Genomic DNA, 27,888 nt, shown 5'->3' on the forward strand with positions numbered 1-27,888 from the left:
CAGCAAAAGCTTAATTTTGGTCCAGCCTCAGAGCAGCTGAATTTCATTATGTGTAAGTATCTCCAATTACAAAACTATGCTGAGGAATGACCCTTTTCCAAATAAAGTGTAACTTAAGAAATGCAAATCGATGCAGGTGTGAGTGCCCAGAGCGGTGAAGGGCCGAGGTGACGAATTAAACTCCCATTTCTCAGCGCTCAGACCCATTGATCAGCTGGGAGCGCGCGCTGACTGACAGACCCCGTCACCATAGCAGCCGCCTGACCGGCGCCGCGAGGACTGGCTGGAGTGCTGCTTTGAATGGGTGACGTCACGAGGCTGGCGCCAGAGAGTCGGCAAGAGCTTGAGCTCGCGGCGCTGTTCAGTGCTGCTGCTTACTTGGTGCCGATTCATCACCTGTCAGGGATCAGTCAGGGTGTCATATGAAATGTACACAGCTGTGAGAACAAAAGCAAGAGGAAAGAAAAGGGAAAAATCCAATTGCACCAGATGTGGCCAGGAGCTTGAGAATCCCATTGCATCCCAATAACAGTGCACGAGGCTCAATAGAAAGAAGACTGGGAAGTCTCGGCTCCGAATCGGGTTTAAATAATGCATTTTTTTGTTTGCATAGGTGTAAGGAAAACCGACGTAAACGAGGATTTGCAACGTTGCGCACAAAGGTGTTTTAAAAACAATTCCATTGCAATGAAAATAATCAGACAGCTGCTTATGTAAACCAATTATATCAACATTTAGGTCACTTTCCTCATTAAGAAAAAATGTGCAGCTTGTTAAATTTAACAAAAGCATTGGAAATATACATTATTAGTTATCGGAGTCAAAACCAAACTTACACAGCTTTTACTTTACAAAAATGAAGATTCTCCCGCAAATATGAAAATGTCTGTTCACAATGGCATATAAACCATAACTTCATCTAAATCATACTTGCATATCAATTCCAGACTAACTTTTAATGTTAAAAGTAAAAACTAGAACAGCATCTCAAAGCTTAAATTCCTTGCATATCATATAATGGCATTATTTTCTCATGTATCTGAAAATTGTATTGCGGTTTGTGTTGTATTAGTGTGCCCAATTAAATCTACAAAGCAAATAAACACAATACATAGCACAGCGATGCTCGACACCCACCGCAGCCCAAGCGAGCCCGGGGGCACGAATTCGCTTCTGCTGCATTACTTTATGCACGGAGCTCTAAGCCCCTGCACCAGCTGAGGAATGCCGCATGTAACTGAAACAAAATAAATTGCTACATGTTCACACTGATAAAGGATCACTTCTATTTAGTTTATTACATAATTACTTGCTCTGAAAATCTGCTGCACTTGAACGTCCTTTTACAGAAATAACATGTTATTCGTACATTGCATCCTATTAAAAATGTATTTGACCGAATATCACCAAACATGCCAATGCCACTGTACACTGTGCAAATAGCCGCTGGACAGAAAGGGCTGTGTTTGTGTTTTTGAAAAACACGTGTCTTTACTACATATAGCCTATATAGTTTGCTTTATTTAACTGCAATTGCACTGTGTCTACCAACATCTGTATGTGTGTAATACAGCACCCTGAGTACACATTAACATCACCCGGAGTTCAGTTGGTCCTGCCCCACTCCCTCCCCTTAAAGCGACAGTTTGATCCCGTAGGCAGAACGTAATTTATGTAAAATAAGTGCACAGTACCACATTACTGATTTAGCATTTTTCCAATTACAGTGCAGTGTTTTGAAGTTCCGCTCTTATTAATGTCTTAAGACGGCTTTGAACAATAATCCACTGACCAAAATGCTTCGATGTGAGTTACAGAAACAGCAACCTTCGCAATTCATATGCTCGAAATAATTAATACAATAGCCAAAATTCATATTGGTATACAGGATATTGATAAGGCACAGACATAACAAATAACTGTTGTTGTTTTTTTTGTCCAAAGGGCAGCTCACCTAAATCACTCAGCACAAAAGTCAATTGCAGAATATAAACTATATGAACAATGAGATTTGCATAGATGATAGACATGCCCTGTCCACTATCATTATTCTTTTGACATTAATAAAGTTTTCCAAACGCTTTTAGCTATTTTAAGTAATTGTTTGCATCTTGATCAACATTGAACAGATAAATGATTGAATGAGTGCACACATTTATAAAACTGCAGTACATGTTTGAATTACGTATCGCTCGCCCCTTCCAGTTCCTATGCGCTTGTTCTCACGGGGCAACGTTTATGAGTGCACCAATTGTTAGCTACAGTAATTATATTTTTTAATAAACTGGGAAAAGAAAGAAATACAAATTACTAAATGATTTCCATATAATGTTTACTATTTTTCTTTTCATTTACAAATGATTAACCTGTCTGAGCACTCCAAGCGACTCCTGACAAATGTGCTTTCCGTTTAACTTAATTTAATACCGACAGCAAAACCTTGTATATTAATTCCCAGAGATGCATCAGACCAATACAGTCGAGTAAAAACAATCACACTCGTGCCTGTTTTTAGTATTATTTATTAACACAAAGTTTCACAGACTTGACAATTCCCCTCATGCAATTCATTAATTCACTGATAGCCTTATCAAAAACAGGTAAGGGCTTAATTCTCCAATTTACCAAATCAAGCTGTAACATTTTAACAACACCACCTCCATCAAATCTATCACTGGTTAAGAACACGGAAGATGTGGGAGGGCTTTGAGCATGCTTTAGTTTAACCAATGCTGTAGCGCTGGCTTAGAGATCGACGTAACCCTGCTAGCCAATCAGCTATGACCATGCCGTGCTCTGGCAAGCCCAACTCACTGGCTATATAAAACAGCAATGACAGCTCGGAACGCCAGTCTGTGCGCAGACAATCAGAGACTGCAGATTTAAAATTCACGTAAATAATCTACGACATTTAGACTACATAACTACTTTCCAGTTACAGACATGAAAGCAATAAGCCCCGTGAGGTCCTTCAGGAAAAGCAGCGCCAGCTTGTCCGAACACAACTTGGGCATTTCCCGGAGCAAAACCCCCGTGGACGACCCTCTGAGTCTACTCTACAACATGAACGACTGCTACTCAAAGCTGAAGGAGCTTGTGCCCAGCATTCCGCAGAACAAGAAGGTGAGCAAAATGGAAATCTTGCAGCACGTCATCGATTACATCCTGGACCTGCAGATCGCCCTGGATTCCCATTCCAATATCGCCGCCAGCCTCCATCACCAGCGGCCAGAGCAGACAGCATCCAGGAGTCCCCTGACAACCCTCAACACAGACATCAGCATCATGTCTTTACAGGTATGATGGATTTTCAGTGCGTTTCACATTTTTCTATAACGCGGAAACCAGTTGAAATAAAGCTGTCGCTTTTTAAAACTGAAAAAACCCACTTATTATAAATCGAATTGTGTTAACAGTACGGAAAACTAAAACTTCTGATTCAATAAACACATTAAGAGTACGTAAGTTATCATACATGAACTTGCCAGATATTTCATTGTTCTCTGTCGCTTCTAAATCTCTATTATATTGATTTTTTTTTCTTTTGCAGGCATCTGAATTTCCTACAGAACTAGTAATGATGACGGATGACAGCAGGACGCTCTTTCGTTAAATTAATGGTAAGTTCTGTTTTGACGTGTTAACCCATAAAATACGTTTTCTGTTTGAATACACGTACACGCTTTTGTCTTGTATATTACAGTAATTTAAAGAATATATGACATGAATGTGTCTCAATGAAATGACGCCTGTGCTATTTTTAATTTTAATCTTAGAGGCTCGGCAGGTTAAAATACCAGCAAGTGTTTGCATGTTGTCCGTTATATAAAATTGCATGTACTGTGTGATGCTGTGCTGCTGGTTTACAGTTGGCGGGTAAATACTGCCAATATTAGACAAATAATACAATGAAAGTTAGTTTGCAATCCGAAAACAAAGTGCGATAGAGTAGTATATTTACTGTAATTATGCTTTATGTGGACTACTGTATATGTCTGTACATAATTGTTGCAAGAAGCAGGCAGGCGCCAAATAGTAGTGCAATTAACTAGATCCATTCCTAGATTGCAGTGAGTTCTCAGAATGTGCTGTTGGGACTCCAGGCTTTGCCCAGTATTTGAGTATTTGGTTAAATGTTAAAACTGTGGCTTCCTTCCTGGCGCCAGTCTGTCCAGACCTCTGCCTTGTTTGCCTTTTCTTAACACGCCTCTCTTTCTCAATGTTTTGCAGGTGTTTGGTTCGTGCACAAAAATCACACAGGACCAGGGAACTGACCTTTTTTTTTTTTTGTTGATCGCTTTTTTTTTTCTAATCAAGAAAGAGACTATTTAAAAAAAAAAGGATGCTCTCTGTGATCCGTTATACCAACTCGGACTTTAATAGTTCTTTATCACGAGACTTTTTTTTTTTTTTTGTCCTTTCTTCAAACGGAAGGCTTGTTTGGTATATTCCCAAGCCTGGGGTCTAAAGAGAAATAATCGCAAGGAGTCGCCCACATGAAGACTTTACCTTTTTTCAAAGGTGGAGCGTGAACAGAAGACGACTTGGTTAGTTGCTTTATAAAGTTTAGTCTGTTTGTCAGAAGTGTGACGTCTTTGGCACTTCAAGGACTGGACGTTGTATAATTTAAATGTGTATGATGAGTGAACCCTTGTCAACTCTAATCAGAGTTTATCTTGTATAGTAGCAGAGATTGTACATTTCTGCAGAAAATGCAATGTTGTACTTAATTATTCTGAAACTTTTTATAAAAGTAATATTGTAAATTGTACCTTTTTTTTATATATATAAAAAATAAATCAAATGCTTTATTTGAAATTGTCTCCCTGTACTTTTCTCCTGTCGTTATTAAAAAAAAAAAAAAAAAAGTTTGTCACATTTTAGGGTAGAATAATGTTTTAAACAAACTCCATTTTAATTAATTGTCAGATACGTTTTCAAAATCATTCAAACAAACTTTTGCACATTTGTCCTGCACAATATACCTCATACCTTCCTTCTGAATGTTCGATGAAAAGGCGAGTCATTAAAGGTTTCAGATTAACTCGATCTATGTAAGAACTGTATTGGTAGACTGAGCGTATAGTGTCCTGGACAGTATTCTGAGTTTCTAAAGGTGGTTATCGGGCGAAACCCAAATTCGCTAGTCAACAACATTGTAGGCTGAGGAATCAACCTGCTATTATGTTGGTGATTAAACTTTAGCCCCCACTGTAAATTCAGTTCCACGTGAACCAAGTAAATCAGTGAAATTAACATGAACACAAAGCAATCGTATTTTGGAAAGTACTTACTAAAAATGAATAACGTACCTAGGTGTATATTCATTGAAATGATCCTTTTTATATTTATATAATTGACACATTAACAGGGTAGTTAAAACTCAGTAATACATCCTCAATCTATTTAAAACACCGTGCTTTTGTGCTGCAAAGGCAGTAACCGTGTAATATGTAAGCCAAGTATACTGAACTAACCGACTGAAATAGGTACTCTTAAGTACATCGGAATGAGATGGTCAGTGCTGTGATATCGCACGATAGAATAATACATTAGGTTCTTCTTCCTGGATTCCAAAAAGCACGGCGTGTTCTATAATTCGTGTTTCCGTGCAACGAGGACTCTTACTATGAAGTATGGAGTGAACCGGTCTCACATGTGTGTATTAACTCTTTAACCTGAATTAAATAGGTGCCCTGCCCTTAACATTTAATGCATCACACACAGCCCCGGGAATACCTTTAAACTGAGACTGTCACTGATCTTGCAAAACAAACACCACACTAAAACAGATCAACATGGGTCTGTTAAGAGTTACTACTTCAGCACATAACAAAACGCTCCACCAGCACGAGCAAGAAGGCAAGGGAATTGTGAATTATATATATATATATATATATATATATATATATATATATATATATATATATATATATATATAATAATAAAATGTATGGGGGCGTACGACATACTCCCTTGAGAAAGATATGTACAACATATCGAAACGTTGGGCAGCTGGCTCTTTGAGCTAATATATATAATGTGTGTGTGTGTGTGTGTGTGTGTGTGTGTGTGTGTTGTATTTGTTAAGTACAATTTGTCAACTGTAACTGATCACGTTTACATGCCTGGACGAAAGGCACAGGTCAAACAAATGGTCACTAGCGCCCCCTATCTCAAAACATACGGACTGCATCACAGTCAACAAAACTAATTATAGTCTACTTTTATGTCTCATTTAATAAACACATTTGAGGATTTACATTTTTTATATTATAATTTCAGTCATCTATGTGTGTGTTTTACAATTTTAATTTATTAAACAAGACATTGATAAATTACTTATTTTTTGCATTTAGCACTTCAGTGGAAACTGAAGCAAAACCTGACCAAGGATTACATTCTTTATGGTTTAGAGAACAATTTAGTTGTTGATTTTTATCAATGTTATTTTATAGTTTCTATAAAAATTAAAAATAAAAAGTTAAACAAAGACTGTGACTTACCATAAATATTTTTTCGTCATATTTATAATTGGTTTGGTAAAAGGTGACTGATTATACTAGGGACAGCGTTTGTATCACCTTATCTTCATCTTCAGTCCTTGCCAATTGAACCTTTTAAAACGCAGCACGCACTATATATGAAGTGAAAACAAACCAAGTCTGTTATCGGTTTGCAAGAACAGAACGCCACCTGCTGGATTCGTTACAGTGCATGTCACATGATTAACAGAATATCTCGAGAATAAAATGTACCCGTGGGAACCTGTGTTTGTTTCTAAATGTCAATGTCTACTAGCACGCTCAGACAAGAAGCTACATTTGCTGGCATGATGGCACTGTAATTTGCAAGAAAACGCAACATGTTGAGAATTTGCAAATAACTGACAAAGTAAAAAAATACTATATATTATAAATGTTTAGTAGCAGTACAGCTACACGGGATGATAAAATCAGAAACACGTTATTTTATTGCATATACCCATATATGCTGTTGCACGTGTATTTTTACAACAGTTATTAGCAGTCATTTTAAAAGTTCTAGTGATAGCAATTTAATTTACGTTTGCTATCACGTGATTCCGGTGTATGATTCCTGTAGCAATAAATGCATTGTTTTTCTGATGTCTCATGAGATACTACAGAAACTAGATTAGCGACGCCAACGTTTTCCCCAAAACCAAATGTGTACTGAAATTATGTATATTGGGGTTCAAAACAAGATGTGGTAAGATGATGTACATTAGAAAACGTGTTTCTGGTATTGGCTTTTTTTTAATATGGGTGAACTGTAAAATCTAGTAAAATAAATAAATAAATAAATAAATAAATAAATAAATAAATAAATAAATAATAATAATTAAATGAATGGGGCACTGCAACAGTAAACAAATGAATGAATCCATAAACAGGAAAGTATTTCCCATATTTTAATTCTGGACACTACAATATTTCCTGTAAGATGAGACAATGCTAAATGTATTGCATGCCTACAATCTCATCTGGGTTACCCGAGCACTACATGTGTAATAAGAAATATTTCTACCCACGTCCTTTTCTTTTTATGCTTGTAGGGATTGGAAGGGATTAAACAGTTATTATAACACTGTGTACACGCGTTACATATTTATTATATTTAATACACTTGATATGCATGCAGCTATGTGTTTATTTCGCTAATAACAAGTCACCCCCCTCCACCCCTCCCTAAACCCCCATCTGTACTTCACGGAATGAATGATTATAAAATGCCTATTAAAATGATCAAATACTCAAGAGTAATTTTTCTCTTGAGAATTCACAATTAAATCCACCTTTTTGGATTCTGACGAACTCCTGACATTGAGGGTGGTCAGATAGCAAAATTATGTAAAAAGGTTGAGGGTGGGAGTAAACTGTGACTGTTAAGGAGGTCTGATCTTACACAGGTGCCCTGGTGTATTCACCCTTTGCATGTTTAACTTCATGCATATTACTGTGCTGTTCCACATTTCAAACTGACCAGATACTAACAAACATTTTCCATTTTGATTGGTATGATAAAAGTACCCCAAAACACTGAAGCAGTTGTTCCCATTCTATTCTTATTGTCCTAATGTTACACATATAGTATCATCGTTATATAAGCATTGTCTGTGGAACGCACACAAGGAAAATACAGATGAAATGTATGCCTTCTTTCACAAGCAAGATTAGCTGGTACTACATAACCGTAAGGCCATAATATGTAGGAATTGGGACTGTTCAGCTGCACACTGTTAATAAGCACTTATTTGGGTTAGAATATACCATGATAATACTTCCACTCACCTAAAAACGACACACCAGAACATCTAACTAGAACGCTTATTAGAGGGCAATGTACTTTTCTATTTGTTTCCATGCAGTCTTGAGCTGTAAGAACTAATTTATTCCAGGTGTCCACATTACTTTCCTGTGATTATTACTGGGATTTTGCATTGTATATTTAAATATGCTTTATGCAATTAAAGATTACCATCATACCACTTCCATTAAATATTTCCAATCCAGTAATATTAAGGAAAATACATTGTAAATGGATCAAGATTGTAAAAACTACAACGAAAAAAGGTTCTGCAATATTTATTCATTCTATGGTCGCTAAAGAGGATGTAAACATTAAAAGAAGTACATATTCATTTTCCCAGAACATGACTTTGTGGATAATTCACACTTACAGTAAAACAAAAAATGACTACAACAATGCATGTAACCTAGATATTTATTTATTTTCTCAAACACTTGTTTAAATACAGCACTTCACTATATACTTTGAGAATACAGAAACATACATCTCTATCAGGCTACAGTATACATAAGTACTGAATGCATGGTACACATAACAATGCAGTCATTGTATTCTTCTTTATTTAGAACAACCAGCACATCTAAACATGGTTCAATTACGAGTACCAGTGTCGTTTAACTTGTAATGATACAGTTACATTTGAATGTTGGTAAATCATTCTCAGATACTTCGCATAACATAATACAGTGGCATTCTAGTATTGGATGTGTTCAAATATGGTCAGTATTTTTCAATCCTAGTGATTATACCTGGTACTATAACAGACCACAAAAGCAATCATATGAAATACTTCTAATACAGTGATTCAACTATATAATATTTAATGCAATTAATCAACAGTCTATTTAAATTACCAGACATAAACAAGCACAACTGGATACAGTATACACCAGACACACTGTCAACTTGAAATATTTGTTTACTCTCTAATTACACTGGCAGTTTTAAATAACATAAGTCACTTCAACAATTTTCTTTAACTACCACTTCACAAACATGATAAAGAATTGAACAGACGTAAGCAAACACTTATCTCAATTATTTCACCGTTTATGGGTTTACTGAAAGGAGGTGTTTTGCCAAAGTCATTCAGTTTAACTGCTCTCAACCATTATTATTTTCAAATTAATATAACATTCTGTGGCTTGGAGTCAAAAGTTGTTAACTCCATATTTTTTAACCAAGAAGTTAACACTGCAGAATTAATCTCCACAACCAGGAAATTACATTACATTAATTGTTATGCTAAATTCAGATTGTGTAGGTTTAGTTTACGTAAAATCACCAGAGACACAAAAATACACACACAATATATTTTTAAATCCTCCTCAGCCCTCCTAAAATTGATCATTTAAAGGATACTTTCCCGCTCCTCTCCGAAGTGGACTGTGTCTGAAGGGGCGACGGTGTGCAGCTCTGGAGAAGCCCCATCCTTGGAGTGCCGATTGTAACTTCCAGTCAAGCCCCTCTTGAGATGGATGCCCTTCAGGTTTTCATTCTGCACAGTGGTTGAATGAGTGCTGGAACCTGGGTGGATGAGGACTTGAGATACTCTGTTCTCCAAGTGCCTGGAGTCTCGCCTGGTTCCCTCCGACTCATCGAAGGACTGGCCCTGGTTTGGAGTGTTGCTGTTGTTGTTGAGTGTGGTGTTGCTGGCGGTGCGGTTTAGGTTGTAGGCCTTCTGGCTGGGGGGCCAGCTTTCCTCTGGGCTGCTCGCGATCAGGCTGCACTCGGAGGGGCTCTTTTTATCTTCGGAGCAGATGGACATGCGAGCAATGGCTGGGTCCTGCAGCTCACTCAGGCTTCGGGGTAATCCCCTCTTTCTCGCCAAGGTGTCCTCGTCCAGCTCAATCAGGTTGGCCTTCTCCAGTTGAGAGACATCAGCTTCTTCGTCTTGAAGGGAGTGGTTAGGGGAGCTCTCGTTGGACCTCACCCCAGAATCTGAGGAATCCTTCTTATCCAGCATGGCATCTGACATGTACTCCTTCCCTTTCCCCGAAGGCCAATGATCAGCAGATTCAGAATCGGACCTCTCCTTGCCTTCTTTAAGAAGTGGGGTGTTGTCAGATTCCTCGGTTCCGGACTCATCCTCATCACTGGTCAGCTTCTGGTATCGCAAGCCAACTCCCTTGAGTTTCAAATCAGCTCCATGGAATATGTTAATTCTCTCAGATGATGGCTTCTTCCCCAGGAGGAGCTTAGAAGCAGCGTGGTCTGGCTTCTCGTCTTCTTCTGTGATGGGATCCAGAGGGGATGTGTCAGCAGTGGAGATGGTTGAAGATGTGTAGTCCACCATGTCTGAGGGCTTGCCACTACGCTGGTTGCCATCTCTTTTCATGAAAGGCTTCTTGCCATCCTGTTCGCCATCCTTCCCCTTTTCTTCCAGGTTGGAGTGCAGGGACACCCCTGATGCACTTTGTATGAACTGGGCAGGGTGAGGCTGAACAGGTTTTTCACCAGTGTTGCCTGTTGCCTCCAGCTGTGCCATCGATGCAATATACTCTTTGTAGGCATCTCTATATTCGGCTTGCTGCTTGTCTGTCAGCTTGCATATCTCGTTAGAAGACTCCTGGGAGTTTAGGCTTGACATGCTCGGCGTTCTGTGTGTCTGAGAAATGAGAACATTGTAAATTAGTCTAAATAATGTATATATACTAAAGATGTATGGCTGTGTGAGCATTCACAAAATGCATCCTCATATTATGCTCTCTGACATAATTTATACTGATAGATATTTACCTCTCTATTGCATCATGAACAGATATCATCCCTCGCTCTACTGCAACTGGAACCGCTATCTCTCCCTCAACTATAAAAATTGATCTTTGTGAACTGTTAATATGTCGATCACTGGCTGACAGCTGCCAATAATGGAAAAAACACTAACAGAAATGTTTCCCACATAGTAAACAGTTTAAACTATAGAACATGATAAATTAATTATAAGTTTTTAATGGTGTTATTTGAACTCAATTGGTACCACATTTGAATGCTGTAATTCCATTAAATTCAAATGACAGAATAATATATTTCACATAATTAATTTATTATTATATATAGTTTATACTGTAGGTCTATGTCTATTGTACATGTATGTGACCTTATACTACCACCATTGTACAAACCTCTTATTAAATGGCTAATAAGTTAGTACTTAACTCCAGTTTTGCATTGTTAAAATCTTGCAGTTTCTGAATGGCCAAATATTCCTGCTTGCTTTCCTTGCAGGTAAAACTAAACACACATCTTAAAAGTTAAACACAAAACAATGAATTATTAATTAATTATACTAGTGTTAAACTAGTGGAATTATAATGTTGTAGTTTCTATATAATGCAGGCTGCAAAAAAGGCTATATTGTTAGCATTAAGCTATTCATACAAACCGGCCAACTTGGGTTGCTGTGACGTACTGGTTCATCCAGGCCAACAGTACTTAGCTCCTCGAAGCTGAAGTTGAGGCTGTAAGTCATTGTGCCGTCTGGGTTAACTGCATTTTCAGCTGAAGGCCCTTGTCGACGGACTGGTTCACTGTGTCCAATCACACTGCTTCCCTGCTCACTAGCTGCTCTGGAATCCTCATGGATAGCCTGGTTTTCAAGATGACGCAATTCCATCACCTGGATGAAAATTAAAATAAGTGTAGAATATGAATAATAGGGTGTGTGAATAGTCTTATTTGAACAACATCTAATGAGCTGAAGAGGGAAAACAAGTATGAAAAAACCCTCTCAAATGTCAGTCAAACACCACAATTTAGATATTTTATTTAACACCTAATCAATGAAACTACAAAATTATATTGCAAAAAATAATAGTAGTACAGTATTTCATGTGAGATTTAGAAATTTTCAGATTTTTTCAATCTATCTTGACCTTGAAAAACATATGATACAGTTGTGTTCCAACTATGAAGCCATTATATCAGAGTCTATGACTATCATACAGAAAGCAGTATACAGTATATAGCCGTTTTACCCTTTTTGGCGATAGAACTCTTAAACAATGTTGCCTACAGCTATGGCCAAAGGTTTTGCATGACCCTATATAATTAACTAATTTTGCTTCATAAAGTCGAATGAAACCTACTGAATAGTGTTACATTAACATATTGAATTGCATACTGCTTTGCAGTTTTCCATATACTTAACGAAAAACTGACAAACTGAAAAATGTTGAACTTCTAACATGAAATATTGTAAACTATTGCAATATCATTTTTGTAGTTTCTTTGATTAGATGATGTTAAATAAAAGATCTAAATTATGGTCATATATTCTTTTTTTTCTTTTTTTTATCTTTATCCTAAGATTTTAGGTGATGGAAAACTTTTGGCCAGAGCTGTACATAACGAGAGTAGCGTGACCACAACAGCTGAGAGTTTATGAACAGTCGCTGCCTGTCATTGTTCCTGATTCAGCAGGGGGTGTGAGCACAACCAGTGTGGGGTATTCCACCCCTGCGGGTAGCTGCCCTATCCAAGCCAAGATGATGCTAAGCCAGAAAAGTTGAGATATAGTAACTTCTGCAGTTTAAGTTCTAAAAAAAAAAAAAATAATCAAGCTTACCGTGCCTCTGAAAAGCTGCCAGTCTCCAAAGTTCATGCTCATCTCTTTCTTAAGTTCATCTAAATTACACTGAGACAGTACTCGGCCATTCACGTTTGCCTGTTTTATTAGAAAATATGAGACATTTAGGTTATTGTAATTTCTTTAAGGATTAGAATAAAAAATGTCTGCCACTGCATAGTGATCCTTATTGAGAATGAATTAAATATTGATAAATGACTAGTGCTCTTTTTTTCAGTTTTAATTTTATAAAACGTTTTCCAGGAATTTCAGTGTTTATTTATATTTCTAATAAAATTAAAACATTGTACAAATGAAAACAGAATTCTACATTAATTTCTGCATGGTAATAGGAATACTTTACCTTCTTAACTGTAGTAGTGTACTGTGGCAGCATGCTCTGGTCAATGCCTTCAATCAGTTTTAGTCGCTCACAAACAGCATCCACATTCATGGAACTGAGCAGCACCATTGGAGCCCCAGACACAGCTGAAGCTGCACCCTGTATGTACATAACACATGAAAACATTTTGTGAGTCACCTGTTTCTGCCCACTAACCTGCTTCCTCCAGATTTCTCTTCCAATATTGTATCTACTACTAGTTTGAAAAAAATTACCTGAAACAATGTTAATTTCAATCAAAGCCTATAACAGAATAGTCATAGGATACAGACCAGATTTCAATAATACTTACAGCAGAATTTTTTTCTGAAATTGCAATTGCAATGCTATTTCATTGAATTACAATTAGAACTATGCTGCCCTAATTACAATTACACAAAAAACTAACATAAACAACTACACGCATTTACTTCATTTATTCTAAATAACCAAGCAATAACCACAGGTACAAAAACATACTATATAACTTTTTTTTTCCCCTAAAAGTGGTTAAAAATATAAGAATAAATCGATCAATTATACAGAATAATTACAATTACAATTACACAGGTGTGCCAAGGTTCAGCTACAATTACAATGCAATTAATTAGCAGTTAATTAGGAATCGCACAATTACTATTGTTATTGAGCACAGGTCTGGTAGAGACAGTACGTCTCTAACGCTGTCCAGTTTACATTTCAATTTCTTCATTTTTAACTTTGTTAAACATTGCCACCAATTTTCTAAACAATAAATAAGCAAATACACTATGTTTGGTTAGTTAAAGGAATTTTAGTTTATGTAGTGCATGTTTGTTACCAAGCCAACCAGTTGTGTTGAATGGTATCCCATTGAAGAAACATAAATTAAACTAGAACACACACACACACACACACACAAGTTTAAGTTTTTAAATTTCTGGAGGCCACCAAACTGTTTGCTGTTTACCAGATTTGTTTGAAGAATAACCAAAACCACAAACAGAAATAATGTATATTTAAAAAAAAAAAAGTTTAAAATGTATAAATTATGTAACCCAACCGTTTTTGAGGAAACAGAACATATTCAAACAAAGAAACATATAGGGTCAATTGCAGCGTACCAAATTTAGTCCACTTGATGGGTCTACTAGTGGATTAAGCAGGTTTAGTCCACTTGATTACGACTGATTTCTTAGCAGACGCCCTTATCCAGGGTGACTTACAATTGTTACAAGATATCACATTATTTTTACATACAAATACCCATTTATACAGTTGGGTTTCTACTGGAGCGATCTAGGTAAAGTACCTTGCTCAAGGGTACAGCAGCAGTGTCCCCCACCTGGGATTGAACCCACGACCCTCCGGTCAACAGTCCAGAGCCCTAACCACTACTACACACTGCTGTCCCGAACTAAAGTTAGTACACCTGCTAATCCCGATTGCAGCCTACCAGAAGTTAATCATCACAGGTAGATCAACTGCTAAATCAGACTAAACAAGATCCTTATTGCAGCAGCGTACCAAATCAGATTTGTGATGATCCTGTTCAAGTGGATATATATATATATATATATATATATATATATATATATATATATATATATATATATATATATATATATACACACACACACATACATACACACACACTGGCCCTACATTTAAAAGAAACCTTTTAATCATGTACCTTTGATACCGTTTTCAATTTAACGCAGTACAATTTCAGTTAATATGCTTTAACTATAAACAACTAATGGTCCATTATCACACAATTGAACTTTTCTGTGCTATGCAGCAGTGTCGGCAGCTTAAATACAAGTACAGTATGATCCGCCAGTTTGAAATGTCATCTATTTTTACCTAATTATGTTTGATGTAATAAAAATGCATCTTTCTTTTTGTACAGGGATCCCTTTATATATTTATCTGACAATGAATTCCACATATCGGATTAGTAAAGAAGGATTTATACAGCTATAATTTTAGGATTGAGATAATTAAACAAAAAAAAAATATGAACATAATTTAGTTATTTTATTCAACTTCATTATAGTCAAAGACACTACAACATGATATCGCAGAAGTCTACCAGAAGCCTATAGCAGTAGTACAGTGTTTCATGTTAGATTTCGAAATGTCACATTTTTCAACTTTTTTTTGTTAAGTATATGGAAAACTACAAAGTGTGCTAATGCTATAGGGGGATGCAAAACTTTTGGCCACAGCTGTAGGTTAGTCCCCATTAAATCGGTCTAACTTGTTCCGATCAGTTAAACCAATTACCGGGATCATCTGTTTGGTACGCTGCAATCAGGATTAAGTTAGTACACATATGAGGCCATTTCTAGGTTTGTAACATTACAAGCGTGGTTTTTATTATGTAGATGTAATCAGAAAAGCTTCAAAATGTATATCCTTGTTGAATAACAAGGTAGTTAATGGAATCATAAAGAGGAAGCAATGCATTCTATAAGAATTTATCAAGTGGATTCTGTGCAATTAAATTTTTTTTTGTTTGTTTTTTTGGAATACGCAGTTAAAATATTAAGAGTTGCCGCTGCTTGCTTGTGTGCTAGTAAATTCCTATGCTGTAGCTCAGTTTCACGCCAATGGTCTAGTGATGAGGAAAAAGTACCAGGAAAAATAACCGTCAGTTTTCTGGATCTGCAGCGTTGTATATTTGTACATTTGAATAGTGCATATTAGAGTATAAAAAACAAACACGGGGCCAAAAATACCTCAACACAAGAAAAGGGTGACCAATGAATGGTGCTAATGCTAATAAGAGTAAAGGAAGACCTTTGTTAGCATCCCTTTAAAGCTTCACAGAAATGAAGTAGCAATGTGAGTAACTTTGGAATGTATAGTTCAATATTCATTATATGTATTTTGACTGGTTCAACTCTAGCAGCATTTCATTGAATTATGCATGCCTCACCTAAGCGAATCTTTGGTTTTACACTTTGGTTCTGTCTGTACAGTACTTGTCTATTTGTGTAAAGCTTTAACTCATTTAATAAAAAATGCAGTGCCCTGAAGTGAATGATAAAGCAGTGACGCAAACGTTAGGCTGTTTAATATAAGCATCACATTCTAGGTCTGTAGAACTGGGAGTATTACAGACTTCAGGTGATGTAATCACTCAGTCATTTGTTTTTGTAATGAAAGGATGTTTCATATGAAACATTAATCCTTAAGTACAGCAAGACAAGCATCATAGTTTGCATGATCAGTGAATATAAAAATCAAAGAGATATAATTGAGAATAATTTAAATGCATATGAAGAATTTAGGGCAAATCAAATTATTAATTGGAAAAGTTAGTAAGTATTTTCTACTTTAAAAAAGGTCAAATATGCACAATTTTAAATTTACAGTATGTCATAAGAATAAATAATTAGAATAATAATAAATAAAATCATATCTATGGTAAAAAATCATCGACAAGTGAAATAAAGATTATTTTTTTTGAAATGTGTAAAGAAGTTATGCATATGTTATTATGAGGAAATCATGGTGAATAGATGGGTAATTCTGTGGATTCTATGTGTAGTAACTGGATTTTTTTATTTAACTTAATAAAAAACAAAAAAACAAAATCTTATTTGTTTTTGTGAACAAAAGCAAAGTGTCTACAGGGGCATCATTTGACGAGAACCACGATCAAACTCAACAGACACATTCACAGACTGAGAATGAAGACAGTATCATGAAGCGTTAGGTGTTTATCACACGGAAAGTAAAAAGTCACACAACCCCAGTATGGTGGCCAGCATGGGGCACAGTCACAATGTGAAGAGCGCGGTTAGATTTTGCCCAAGGAGTTTCAATAACCCTGAATACATGAAGTTAATGAAATGTTTTTTGAAATAGTAGCATTTGTAGAAGCGTTGGCGGTGGCGGAATTGTACATTTGTAAAAGCTCCATTACCAGGGATGATTAGGGAAGGGCTGAGAAACCCCCTGGTCACGGTTGGCAATGACATAGCCTGGATTCGAACCTGCGATCTCCAGGCTATAGGGCACATCCTGCACTCCACGCAGAGCACCTTTACTGGATGCACCACTCGGGAGCCCCTTCTAACCCAAGTTTCTGATGAAGCATGCAAAGCCATGGATTGAAACACATTAGTGGTATCATTAATTTTTGTTGTGCAGCAGAATGAGGTATATTAGCTGTTGCATTAACCAAGTCCAAAGGATTCAGTACCTGTTTTGGTTTGAAATACTCAGATTTAAACTGCTTACAAAACAAGAGAGAGAAAAAGTAAAATTTAGTGGTATGCATTACAAGATTGTGAAGGAAAAAGAATAACATCCTTCTGGTTAAATCCAATGCAGTATGTTGCATAAATTAAAGATAACTCCGCAATCTCATTTCTCATTTTTTTTACCAGCTCTGATTACCTCTTTTAGCCATACATTCTTGCCTGGTGAAAATAATCTGGCACTTTAAAATGTATACTTTTGACAATAATCAATAAGATCACTGTCTTAGCTGATCATTGGTATACAAGTCCAACACTGTGTTAAAACAGTTAAGCAACTGTAAGTTAGGAAGCATTCGTTACAAACAACACAAAATATACCTTAATATAAATAATATATAACAAAAGTTCCATTTATGAAACAAGGACATTTCTAGATGATGTACTGAGGTAAGAACAGGCCAACAGAGGTAGGTAAGAAACAGAAAAAAATGACTAGGTAGAAGTAATCCCTTAAAAAGGTAGGCCCAACCTGGAAACAGAACATTTTATAGAAAGAAAGAAAGAAAGAAAGAAAGAAAGAAAGAAAGAAAGAAAGTTATTTAATAGCATGCATCATTGCTGATGAACACAACAAATAGTAGGTCAATTTCTAAGCATATATACAGTCTCGCCTATTTGATCACATGCTTTATAAAGGTGGGGGCAGGTATACCTGTAAACTTCCTATGATATTAAAGTAGTCCTAAGGCCCCAAGAGGTATTATGGAGCATAATAAATTACAAAGTAACACTTCAAAACACACAATGACAGGGATACACAAACAAGCAAAAAAATTGTTCCTGCAAAAATGTTTCTGTTAAGAACTTTTAGAAGAAACATTTCCAAGTATCTCTCTCTCTCTCTCTCTCTCTCTCTCTCTCTCTGCATAAGGAAAATAATAAACCAGAAAAACACAGCATGCACAACTGCAGATAATACCATGCTTCTAGTACTGTTACACTAACAGGTTAAATCTAAAGCAATTATTTGCATCCCACTAGTGTAAAATGTAGTTTTAATTTTGTGAACCACAGCACAAACAGGAGAACAACACTTTGGACCCACGGCAAACATCAGTCTATGTCTACTTTTCACAAATGGACCGTTGACTTGTTAGTTATGCACTTGTGCACTGGTTAGTTCTGGCCAATGGGATGCTAGAGCTTCACACCGTTACCATTGAGGGGACTGTGGGGGAGGGAAGCCCCTCGTTGGCATCCTCCTTGATAACATCCTGACAAGAACAAAAGGGGCAGGGCTTGGGTACAAAATAAAAACAAACAAAGGAAATACCGTCAAAAGGAAATTAAAAAGTGCAAACACATAGGAACCAAGGAGCTGAAAATAAAAAGGTTGGATGGATCTACATCACCTGTCATGGTATGTTGGGGTAAGCTTAAAAGTGTTACTGAACAGGCTATAGCAATGCAACAAAATACATTCATTACAATCGCTACCTGCTGTATTGTACGTATTCCTACAATATCTTTTACTGCATTATCACAAGTGTTCTGATATTTTTACTCACATATTGTTGGTCATAAATCAGAGTTCAGCAGTGATTTATGTTTGATATCGGATCCCGCCTGACTGTGAAAACGTCATGTGAACAACACAGCACCTGCTGTTTCATCAAAACTTCTATCAGAAACATGTCACTGGCTCGCAGTCTTGCAGCAACTAAATGAATCTGTAAGTCATTGTCAGCTCCCTCCAGAGTGTATACAGGTTTATGAGATTGATAGCTAGACAGATAGATAGATAGATAGATAGATAGATAGATAGATAGATAGATAGATAGATAGATAGATAGATAGATAGATAGATAGATAGCTAGCTAGATAATATATTTATTTTGAATCAAACGGCAAGAAAAAATATATATACTTTATCACAAGTCATACTCACATTTTGTTGACAGGAAGGAATATTCTTATGTATGCCAACCTGTACATTTTGCATATCCGAAGTCACCGTCAGCTGCTTAATTTACTAGCAAACAGCATATGCTTTGACATAGAAGCGTCACAACCTGATGCTCACTCAATGAATGTCAAATGAAAATCACTGGTCAACATTTATTTATGATCAAGGATATGAGAAAAAAAAACTGTGTTCTGTTATAAACTCTATAGCCTGTTACGAACACTTAGTTACAAAACTTGACATGTTAGTAGGATCATATGTTTTCACTTTAGAAAATTTGCATCCACCTAACTGATGATTTAATTACAGTGGGCCCCACTTTATCGGGATGCCTTGGGAGATGTAAAATATCCTGAATAAGAAGCTGTCCCAATTAAAACGAGAGGCATTTGAGACGACCTTAGTCACACTTTGTTGTTTCTAAATGAAAAGAAAAATGATGAGATCACATCACATGATGATTAAATGTTAAATACATCATTTATAATATGAGCCGATTTTTTTTATTTTTTTATTCTTAAAATTAAATCATTTTTTTTTTTCTACATGAAATGAAAAAGAATGAAATCACAAGGACAGGCACCTGCGATGTTGACACGCCAACTTTCTTTGCAACAGCAGCCTTTGAAATCACAGGGGACTTCAGCTCCTTCAAGAGTTCAACATGGTTTACGCAAGTCACAGTGTTATCACGTACTCACTGCACTGTGCTACGTGAACCTGTCTTGCTCTGAAAAGCAATCTCCATTCATCATTTGAAAATACTGTATGCCAATTAAACAAAGTGACGTCCCAATTAAACGACATACATAGCATTGAGAAGAACTGTCTCCCAGAGTTGTGTCTCATTTAAGCAGCAATCCTGATTATCAGTATCCAGATTAGGCGGCGCCAACTCTAGATATTATAAATTACTTTAAAAGCACTTTAAAAGCACAACAAAAAATAACCCATCTTGTTTTATATAAAAATTGTGCATCTTTAAGTTATCACTAATTTGAAAGCTATAATTTTTCTATAGTACCATTAATTTCTAATCACCAGGGATCCTAGGAATCCTTTTGCTGCGGAATAACGCAGAAAAACACAGATTTTCTATGCTGTCTGAGAATTTTTTGTTTTACACTTGGGCGTGGCAAAAAACTTTTTTTTTTTGTTTGATAAACAAATCAATACACTTATATAATCATCGACACTGGCAATTTTGCTTTAAATTTAGTAAACATACTTGTTCAATAAAACTGCTTCTGGTATACAGAGGTCAAGGTTGAATGAGGCGCACTGTCAGTGTAGCTGCAGTTTGCTTTAGTATCCAGTGCATTGTTAGTGCAGAAACGATACAAATCACCCCTAAAGATCAGGTCAATGAGTTTAGCAATAGCCATCCAGGTGACAAAGACTAACTCGAGATAAACTAATATGAATACTATTTTTTGTTTCTTATTATTACTACACAGATAATGTTTAAAATAAAATGGTATGTTTGTTTATATTATTGATTGACATATTATTGAGGCACTGGTGAGTTTGTAACTTCCTTTGAATTTGAAAGTGTAATAATAATTACTTACTGTGTTAGCAGTTATTCAATAGTACTTTGTGTATCTTGTAATGTGACGGTGGGGGGGGGGGGGGGGGCGGGGGGGACTCAATTTTAGCCTTTTAATTTTAATTGCGGAATAACGCAGATTTCAATTTTTTTTTATCTGAGAATTTAGTTTATTTATTGTGGAAAACTAGGGTCCTGCTCATCACTAATAAAACTAGCTCAGCTAACGTGTTATGTTAGTTTTGCTAATTTTACAATTAACAATACTTACTAGTCCATTGCTCTGATCCCTGGGATACCCCGTTTTAACTGATGGACGTGACAAAGGATGATGGGAACTTGCAAAGTATTGCCTTGGCAGATAAGAAACATGATGGGGAAAATAAGGCTATGGAAAGGGAACATATGGAAAAAAGTAAACAATTTAAGAAATCAAAATACACAATGAGGTTCCAAACATAAACAGATGTGTAACAGGGATAATGTCTGACCCAGTCAGAAAAAAATGATGTATTGCGAATGTGCAAAACCTCTTTAACATTCCCTTTGTCAGCTTGCATATAAAATGATCTTCCTTGTTTTGCCCGATTGTTCTGTTTGATAAATATAAATATGTTCTTATTATATTGTTCACAGCCTTTGTTGTCATTTACAATTTTACATGATTGCATTATACTTGTGTGCTTGTTATTAATACTTTCAAACAACTGTTAACTGCACATGAATATGTACAGTGTTACTACGTATATGCATGGATATTATACAATAAACCTTAGCATTTTTTGATACATCTTGGAGAATAACCCTGACTATAACAGGTGCCAATTATAAATTTGACTAAAACAGGCAGCCAGCAGCAGTATATGGTGCAATCAGTTTACACATCTAAGCATGGCTGCTGGATGAATAATGTCACTAATTTGTGCCCAGCCTACCAGATGTCATTATTACAATGCGTTGGTCAACCTGCATCAGGAAACTGACCTTAGTTACCTACTGATTTTTTTTTTTTTTTTTTAAATCCATAATTATATAATAAAACCCCAAATGAGGTTATAATAAAAGTATTAGTGGAATGAGGAACTGTTTCTTTCCAAAGGGAGGTGGCACTTGCCCTGTTGTAGAAGGGATGCTGTGGCCCGGTCATGCCACTGTAGTAACTGCTGTGTGGCTGTGGAGACATGACTCCAGCAGGGTTGAAGGGGCCGTTGAAGGATGCGGTGGGTGAGCAGGCAGAAGATGGCTGGCTGAAAACAGAAGCGGCCCGTGGAGGACCATCCTGCAAGGGTATTGTGGGATAGGCAATTCCTCCAATATTTATCTGCTCCCTGGCAGCACGAACATCTGGGAAATGGTGAGAAACTTCTTAAGACATATAAAATGGCTACTCTGTCGATAATTCTGTATCAGACTTTTAAATAAATAAATAAATAAATAAATAAATAAATAAATAAAAATAAATAAATACAATGTGAATTGTGCAAAAGAGAGTGGCCCTAACTCAGCCACCAACACTACAACAGAACATTTATTTAAATATATTATTACTAGTGGTGGGCAACGCTATGTAAATCGTATATCAACATCGTGCACGTATTTCGATAGATCGACCTCAGCACCGTAATATTTCCATACTTCACTGCACACAGACTTCGTGGTTGTTCATTGCCTAGCCATTCTGGAAGTAAACGAATCTTCAGCTAATCCCACAATACCGCAATATGGAAATTATTAATCAATATCATATTAGAATATTGATATTGGTGCCCATCACTAATTACAGTACAGACCTGGCCTATTTTTTCTTCTTATATTCAACAAAATGGTATGGCTACATAATCTCACCTGCAATAATCTCTCGCAGTTTGGGATCCAGGTTGACAGTACATGGTAAAAAGGTTTTTATGTCCCGTGCTGTAAGAACTGGGGTCCTTGAAGCCAGAAACACTTCGAAGCTGCGGATGTCGCCATCAATTTCGAGCAAGGGCTCCACATCTTTGGTGGTTGGAATATTCTTTGATATTCTGAGGGAACAAAAGAATGAACAGTGAGGATACAAGTTCTAAAGAAAAAATAAATACATACATAATAGGATATTAACGGTCTAGAAAAGACAATTACTCCTGATCAACCGCAAGTTATGGTACAAACAAACTAGAACACGTTTGTTTTGGAGTCCTTTAATCACTCCAAAAGGTTGGCTCCAAGGTTTCTTGTCCAAACGGGATTTCTCATTCCTTTCATTTTTTGAGGGATGTTTTTTGATATCAAGGTTCAATATCTCCTTAAATTTGTGATGGGCACCAATATCGATATTGATAATAATTTCCATATCATGATATTGTGGGATTTGAAAAAAAGATTATTGTACGGTCGCAGAGATACTTTTTAATGCTAATACAGTGGAACGTGGCATATCCGACCGTCACATAACCACCCTGATCAATGAACCGCCTCGTTAAATAAATAAATAAATACATAAATATTAAAATTAGGCTACGAGAGTAATGGTATTGGCAGCAAGTGTAGCTTCCATGATGGAAACAGAAGGTAAGCGTTATAACAATCAGCCTTTTGGTGCATTCCCCTTTAAGAGAGATGGGCTGTGTGCTTGTGTCAGTCTGTGTGTAGCAGTGATGTTTCAATACACCAGCTGAGAAAGCTTTGTGCTTTACTCTTTTTTTTGTGCAATGTGTTTATATGATGGAGAGCACGCTTGCAGATATTGGCAGCGTGCTGTTATAGCTTTTAAATGCACTTGAATTAAACAAAGCAAGCTTCATAAATGCAATGCTTACCGGCCGTTTGTTTAAAATAGCCAAAGCAATATTTAAAACGAGCTTCTTATCGGCTGTTGGCAATATCAAGAAAGAGTGCAAATTACCATGACAGAGGTATTAAGAAAGCAGAACCAGGGAGGCAGGGACTTCTAGAGCTAAGAAAGAAGCCATTTACTGTTTGTTTTGTATTTTTTTTTTTTTTAAAAGCTTTGCGTGGAGATGGCTTATAGTAAAGTGCATAACAACACTGTGTATTGTAGCCTAATTAATCTTGTTTACATTTGCTTGCTTTTAAAGCAAAGAATTTCTCCGTGTTTAAAGCAGTTTGAGTGTTGTGTCATTTTTTATAGATGTTCACAAATCCGACTTTTTCACATATCCGATATGCGATGTTGTACTGTACTGCTAAAATACAAAACGCAGTATAATCAAGATTTATATTCAGATACAATAAACCCTATACATACCAACCATTGTCAGTCTTGTAGGTAAAGAAACACCACACACTAAAGTATTATTTAACCATTTTACTCCACTGATTGGTGTTTAGATACCAAATGCCCTTTGAATGCTACATTAAATTGGCACTATTGGCCATCCGTAAAATGTTGCCGGTGTCACACAGAATTTTGGCATTATTTTGAGATATGTCAGCGTTTCATTTAATTTTGTCCGTGCGATTACTTATGCCGTAGTTTAATGTGAACTTTCGGCATTATAAAAAAATTACTTTTTTAGACATCAAAACCCAATCGTAAAATTTGGCATGACATCATGAGTCAGCATTTATACGCAGAGCAGCTGAAGATTCAATTACTTTCGGATTGGCTAGAAAATGAACAACCCAGAAGTCTGTGCAGTGAAGTATAGAAATATTACGGGTTTGAGGTGGCTGATAAAACCACATAACAAGACCTTGTTTTTCTCCATGGATATTGTGACGCAAAGCACCACTAAGGTAAAGTAATTTATTGCTTATCACATATATGATATTGCAATTGTGTGTTTTGCAAGACCTTGACATTATCGATATTGAAATGCATGCATAATATCGATATAACATTTTCATACCGTTGCCCACCACTACTTTAAATGGTTAATGTAGACAAGTGTTCTTGTAAGATCTTGGGAATGTCTACATATTATATGTTGTGTTTGCAGGCTGACTAGAGAAATAACAGAGATATGAAGAATGTACATGGTTAGATTATAAAAATACATATTTTCAGTTTATAGAGGCATCTGTGTGTTTTTTTTTTTTTGTTTTTTTTTTAACTGCACACTATGTCTTGTTTTTAAAATCATGTCTGTTGCCAACTGAGGTTCCTTTATTTCTTTGTGTAAGCAGCTTCCTGTTGGCTTACTACTGTACTCTATAATACAGTTCATTAATACACTCATCAGTGAGGAGTGGGTGAGATCTGAATTGATTTTATTAAATTAGTGCCCTTAATCAAATTCAAATTAACCTGAGACGTTTCCTTCAGAGCACTTAGAAAAAGTTTTGTGAAAAAAATATGTTTATTACTTATGCATGTGTGTAGAGAAAAACACATGCACTGTAAACCAAACAATTTAAATCTACATCATCATTTTTAAGTGTTTAGTCTAGGCTTTAAGGCATTCTGGTGATGGGGTGTGTAGTTCATTGTATTTTCTTTCACACAGGCGCACAGTAGAGCCCTCGTCTTGTATTTCAGATTTCCTTTGTTCCTTGGCAACAGCACCTAATCACATATTGTATTTCCACTTAAGACTGCCACTGTACATTATTATATTATCACCTGGAATTCTTCCTTTGTTTCACACAATCATTTCAGCATCACACTCACTGCAACGAATGTTGTGCTTCTATTTCTCAGTGATATTTTTGGACTCTTTCCTTTGTTTCTTAAGCCCTGTGCTTTTCTTGTGTATTTTTTTAGACTGATATCTTACCTTAATACACCCATTTCTGGCATCACTAACTTATAGTAGTAGTATCTTTACGCAATGAGGTCTACAGTTTAAATAATAATAATAAAAAAAAACAACAACAGGTCCATCTCTTTCTCATGTGATTCCTCCTCTCATAATCATCACACTTCCACATCCAGACCAGTTCTACACATTGAAATATACATATAAAAAAAACCTGGGGGGGGCGATTTTAACCCAAATTGTTTTGCGTCTCCTATCATTTACCGCACTTCTGACAGCACACGTGAAGATGATGTGCCCAGACTGAAAGGAAAGTTTGCTTCCAAATGTTTTTTAAACCTCATATCAACACGAAATGTGCTGCCTGTAAGTGTAAAAAGAGGTCAAAAACAATGGGCTGAAGGGGCTAACACTGCTTCTAAAACACAGAGTAACTGTGAGGCACACAGACACCGAGAACATTTTAAAATTCCTAAAAACGGATTTCTTGTAGAAAATCGATATGCTGACTGACGCTTACTCACGAGAATTTACTGCATCTAATTTGTTATATCTTCATATTTTCCCAGAAAACATGCTTTTTTTCATTTTGTTTCAAAGAACAATGTATAGAAATGTTTTAAAGCTAAAAAATTGAAAGATCAACATATTTGTTTTTTATCTATATGCTGTACAAGACAAAATTATTATTATTTTTTGATAATTATTAGTTTTTCTTGGATGTGTATGGAAAAACAAATGAGGTACATCTTTCCAAAAACAAAATTCAATGTACAGTCATTTTTTTTCAGACCACAAACACTGGTTAAGAACATGTATTGTAAAATGCATTACCCTTAATTTTGACTTTTGACCTTTTTTTGGTTGCAGAAGCATATAAAATGACCCAATTGTAATGAATTGTTGGTAATTTACTTTAGACATTTCAAATAGTCATTGGTGAGAAAATGGAAAAAATCTATCTGTTAATTATTTTTAAAGCCTTTCCTTAGCCCTACCTTAAGAGTGGATAAAAATAACAAAAGAGTAAGAATTATGTTTAACAGATTGCCTAGATAAGGACAATATGGCAACTCTAAAGGTGTTCTGTAACACTTTAAATTGGACATTTTTATATCCCATATTTATTGATGTTTTTTTTGTTTGTAATACCTCAATTTTATATGGCTGACCTTTTTATTCTTACATAAGTTTTTTCACATGTGATTTCTGGCCAGGTATGATACAATAAATTAAAAGCTTAAAAATAGCATTCCAATTGAGTTGGATAATTACTGTATTTAAAGATGTTCACCCACAATGATGCTTTACACTACTGCAAAAACAACATTATGATTAAAAAAGGCAGAACTACTAATTATATATTTGCACTGGGATACAGAGTATAGTCTAGAACAGTGGTTTTCAACCTTTTCATCTCAACAACCAGTGTTTTCAGTTGGGACCTTAAGTGCAATCTTAAACGGCTGTTGTAAAACACAGACCTACCCCATTACAACCAGTTTTCTCACTGTAAATGTGAAGGCATCATCATTTGTCAAGAGTTCACCACAATCAATAACACAGTGACTGCATTGGTTCCTCATCAGTAACTTTGAAAGTTCATAGCAAACTTTTTTGCTTTAGGAGCCAATGGCTCATAGGCTAAAACAAATTGGTTGCCAAATTTAAATGCTGGGTGCCACTTCAGGAGCAAGTTCAGGGGTGTGCAATTCATATCCCCTGACGCCCAGAACAATAAGATTTGCGTGAGGGACAACAAGTTTTGCCGTTATACTAGTTTTTATTTATTTATTTTTACTATGTTCGTTCTGTTGCTAGAAACACTCCCGGTATATTTATAGAAAGCCACGCAAGTTTCTGAAAACTGAATTGCGGAAGACTAGCACCTACACAACATTTTAAAAAGTGTTTACATCCCACCCCTATCACTTCTGATTGGCTAGCTGTGGAAGAAGCTGCTCTTCTATTGGTTACAAAGAAACCCAGAAATGGTTGCCTGAAAGCCTCTGGCAAGGCAGAATAATCTTTTAAATTTAAGGTATTATATAGGTGTTTTGTAAATTAGCAAATAAGTGATACTGCGTTCTTAATACATGAACCTGACATTTAAATGCAGCAATTTAATAAAGTTACAGAAAAAAAAATACACCATAGTCGCTAAGGTATTAGCGAATTAGAGAAAATCGTGTTGTGT

General features: G+C 36.1%; 2 protein-coding genes across 12 annotated transcripts in view; one reads left to right on the forward strand and one right to left on the reverse strand.

The window, feature by feature from the left end:
• The first annotated feature begins 2,826 nt into the window (after window positions 1-2,826).
• On the forward strand, window positions 2,827-4,818 carry LOC117402271 (DNA-binding protein inhibitor ID-2-like). The gene is made up of 3 exons (XM_034003245.3): window positions 2,827-3,297; window positions 3,551-3,620; window positions 4,231-4,818. The coding sequence occupies exons 1-2, from the start codon at window positions 2,944-2,946 to the stop codon at window positions 3,611-3,613; spliced, it is 417 nt and encodes a 138-aa protein (XP_033859136.1). The 5' UTR covers window positions 2,827-2,943; the 3' UTR covers window positions 3,614-3,620; window positions 4,231-4,818.
• Window positions 4,819-8,733: 3,915 nt separating this feature from the next.
• LOC117402662 (kinase D-interacting substrate of 220 kDa B-like) overlaps window positions 8,734-27,888 on the reverse strand; it is a 58,605-nt gene continuing 39,450 nt past the window's right edge. For 4 of the 11 annotated variants that reach the window (XM_059023616.1, XM_034004028.3, XM_034921368.2 and 1 more), the window contains exons 23-31: window positions 22,837-23,015; window positions 22,106-22,335; window positions 21,263-21,379; window positions 18,694-18,750; window positions 17,476-17,508; window positions 13,263-13,400; window positions 12,899-12,997; window positions 11,717-11,950; window positions 8,734-10,939 (exon numbers count right to left, since the gene is read on the reverse strand). In XM_059023616.1, coding sequence (XP_058879599.1) covers window positions 9,683-10,939; window positions 11,717-11,950; window positions 12,899-12,997; window positions 13,263-13,400; window positions 17,476-17,508; window positions 18,694-18,750; window positions 21,263-21,379; window positions 22,106-22,335; window positions 22,837-23,015 — 2,344 coding nt within the window. In that variant the 3' untranslated portion in view covers window positions 8,734-9,682. The remainder of the gene's footprint in view (window positions 10,940-11,716; window positions 11,951-12,898; window positions 12,998-13,262; window positions 13,401-17,475; window positions 17,509-18,693; window positions 18,751-21,262; window positions 21,380-22,105; window positions 22,336-22,836; window positions 23,016-27,888) is intronic. The other 7 variants (XM_034921369.2, XM_034921371.2, XM_034921370.2 and 4 more) reach the window with 7 other exon arrangements.

Source organism: Acipenser ruthenus, chromosome 5 (genome assembly GCF_902713425.1).
Source record: "Acipenser ruthenus chromosome 5, fAciRut3.2 maternal haplotype, whole genome shotgun sequence".
Lineage (NCBI taxonomy): Eukaryota > Metazoa > Chordata > Actinopteri > Acipenseriformes > Acipenseridae > Acipenser > Acipenser ruthenus.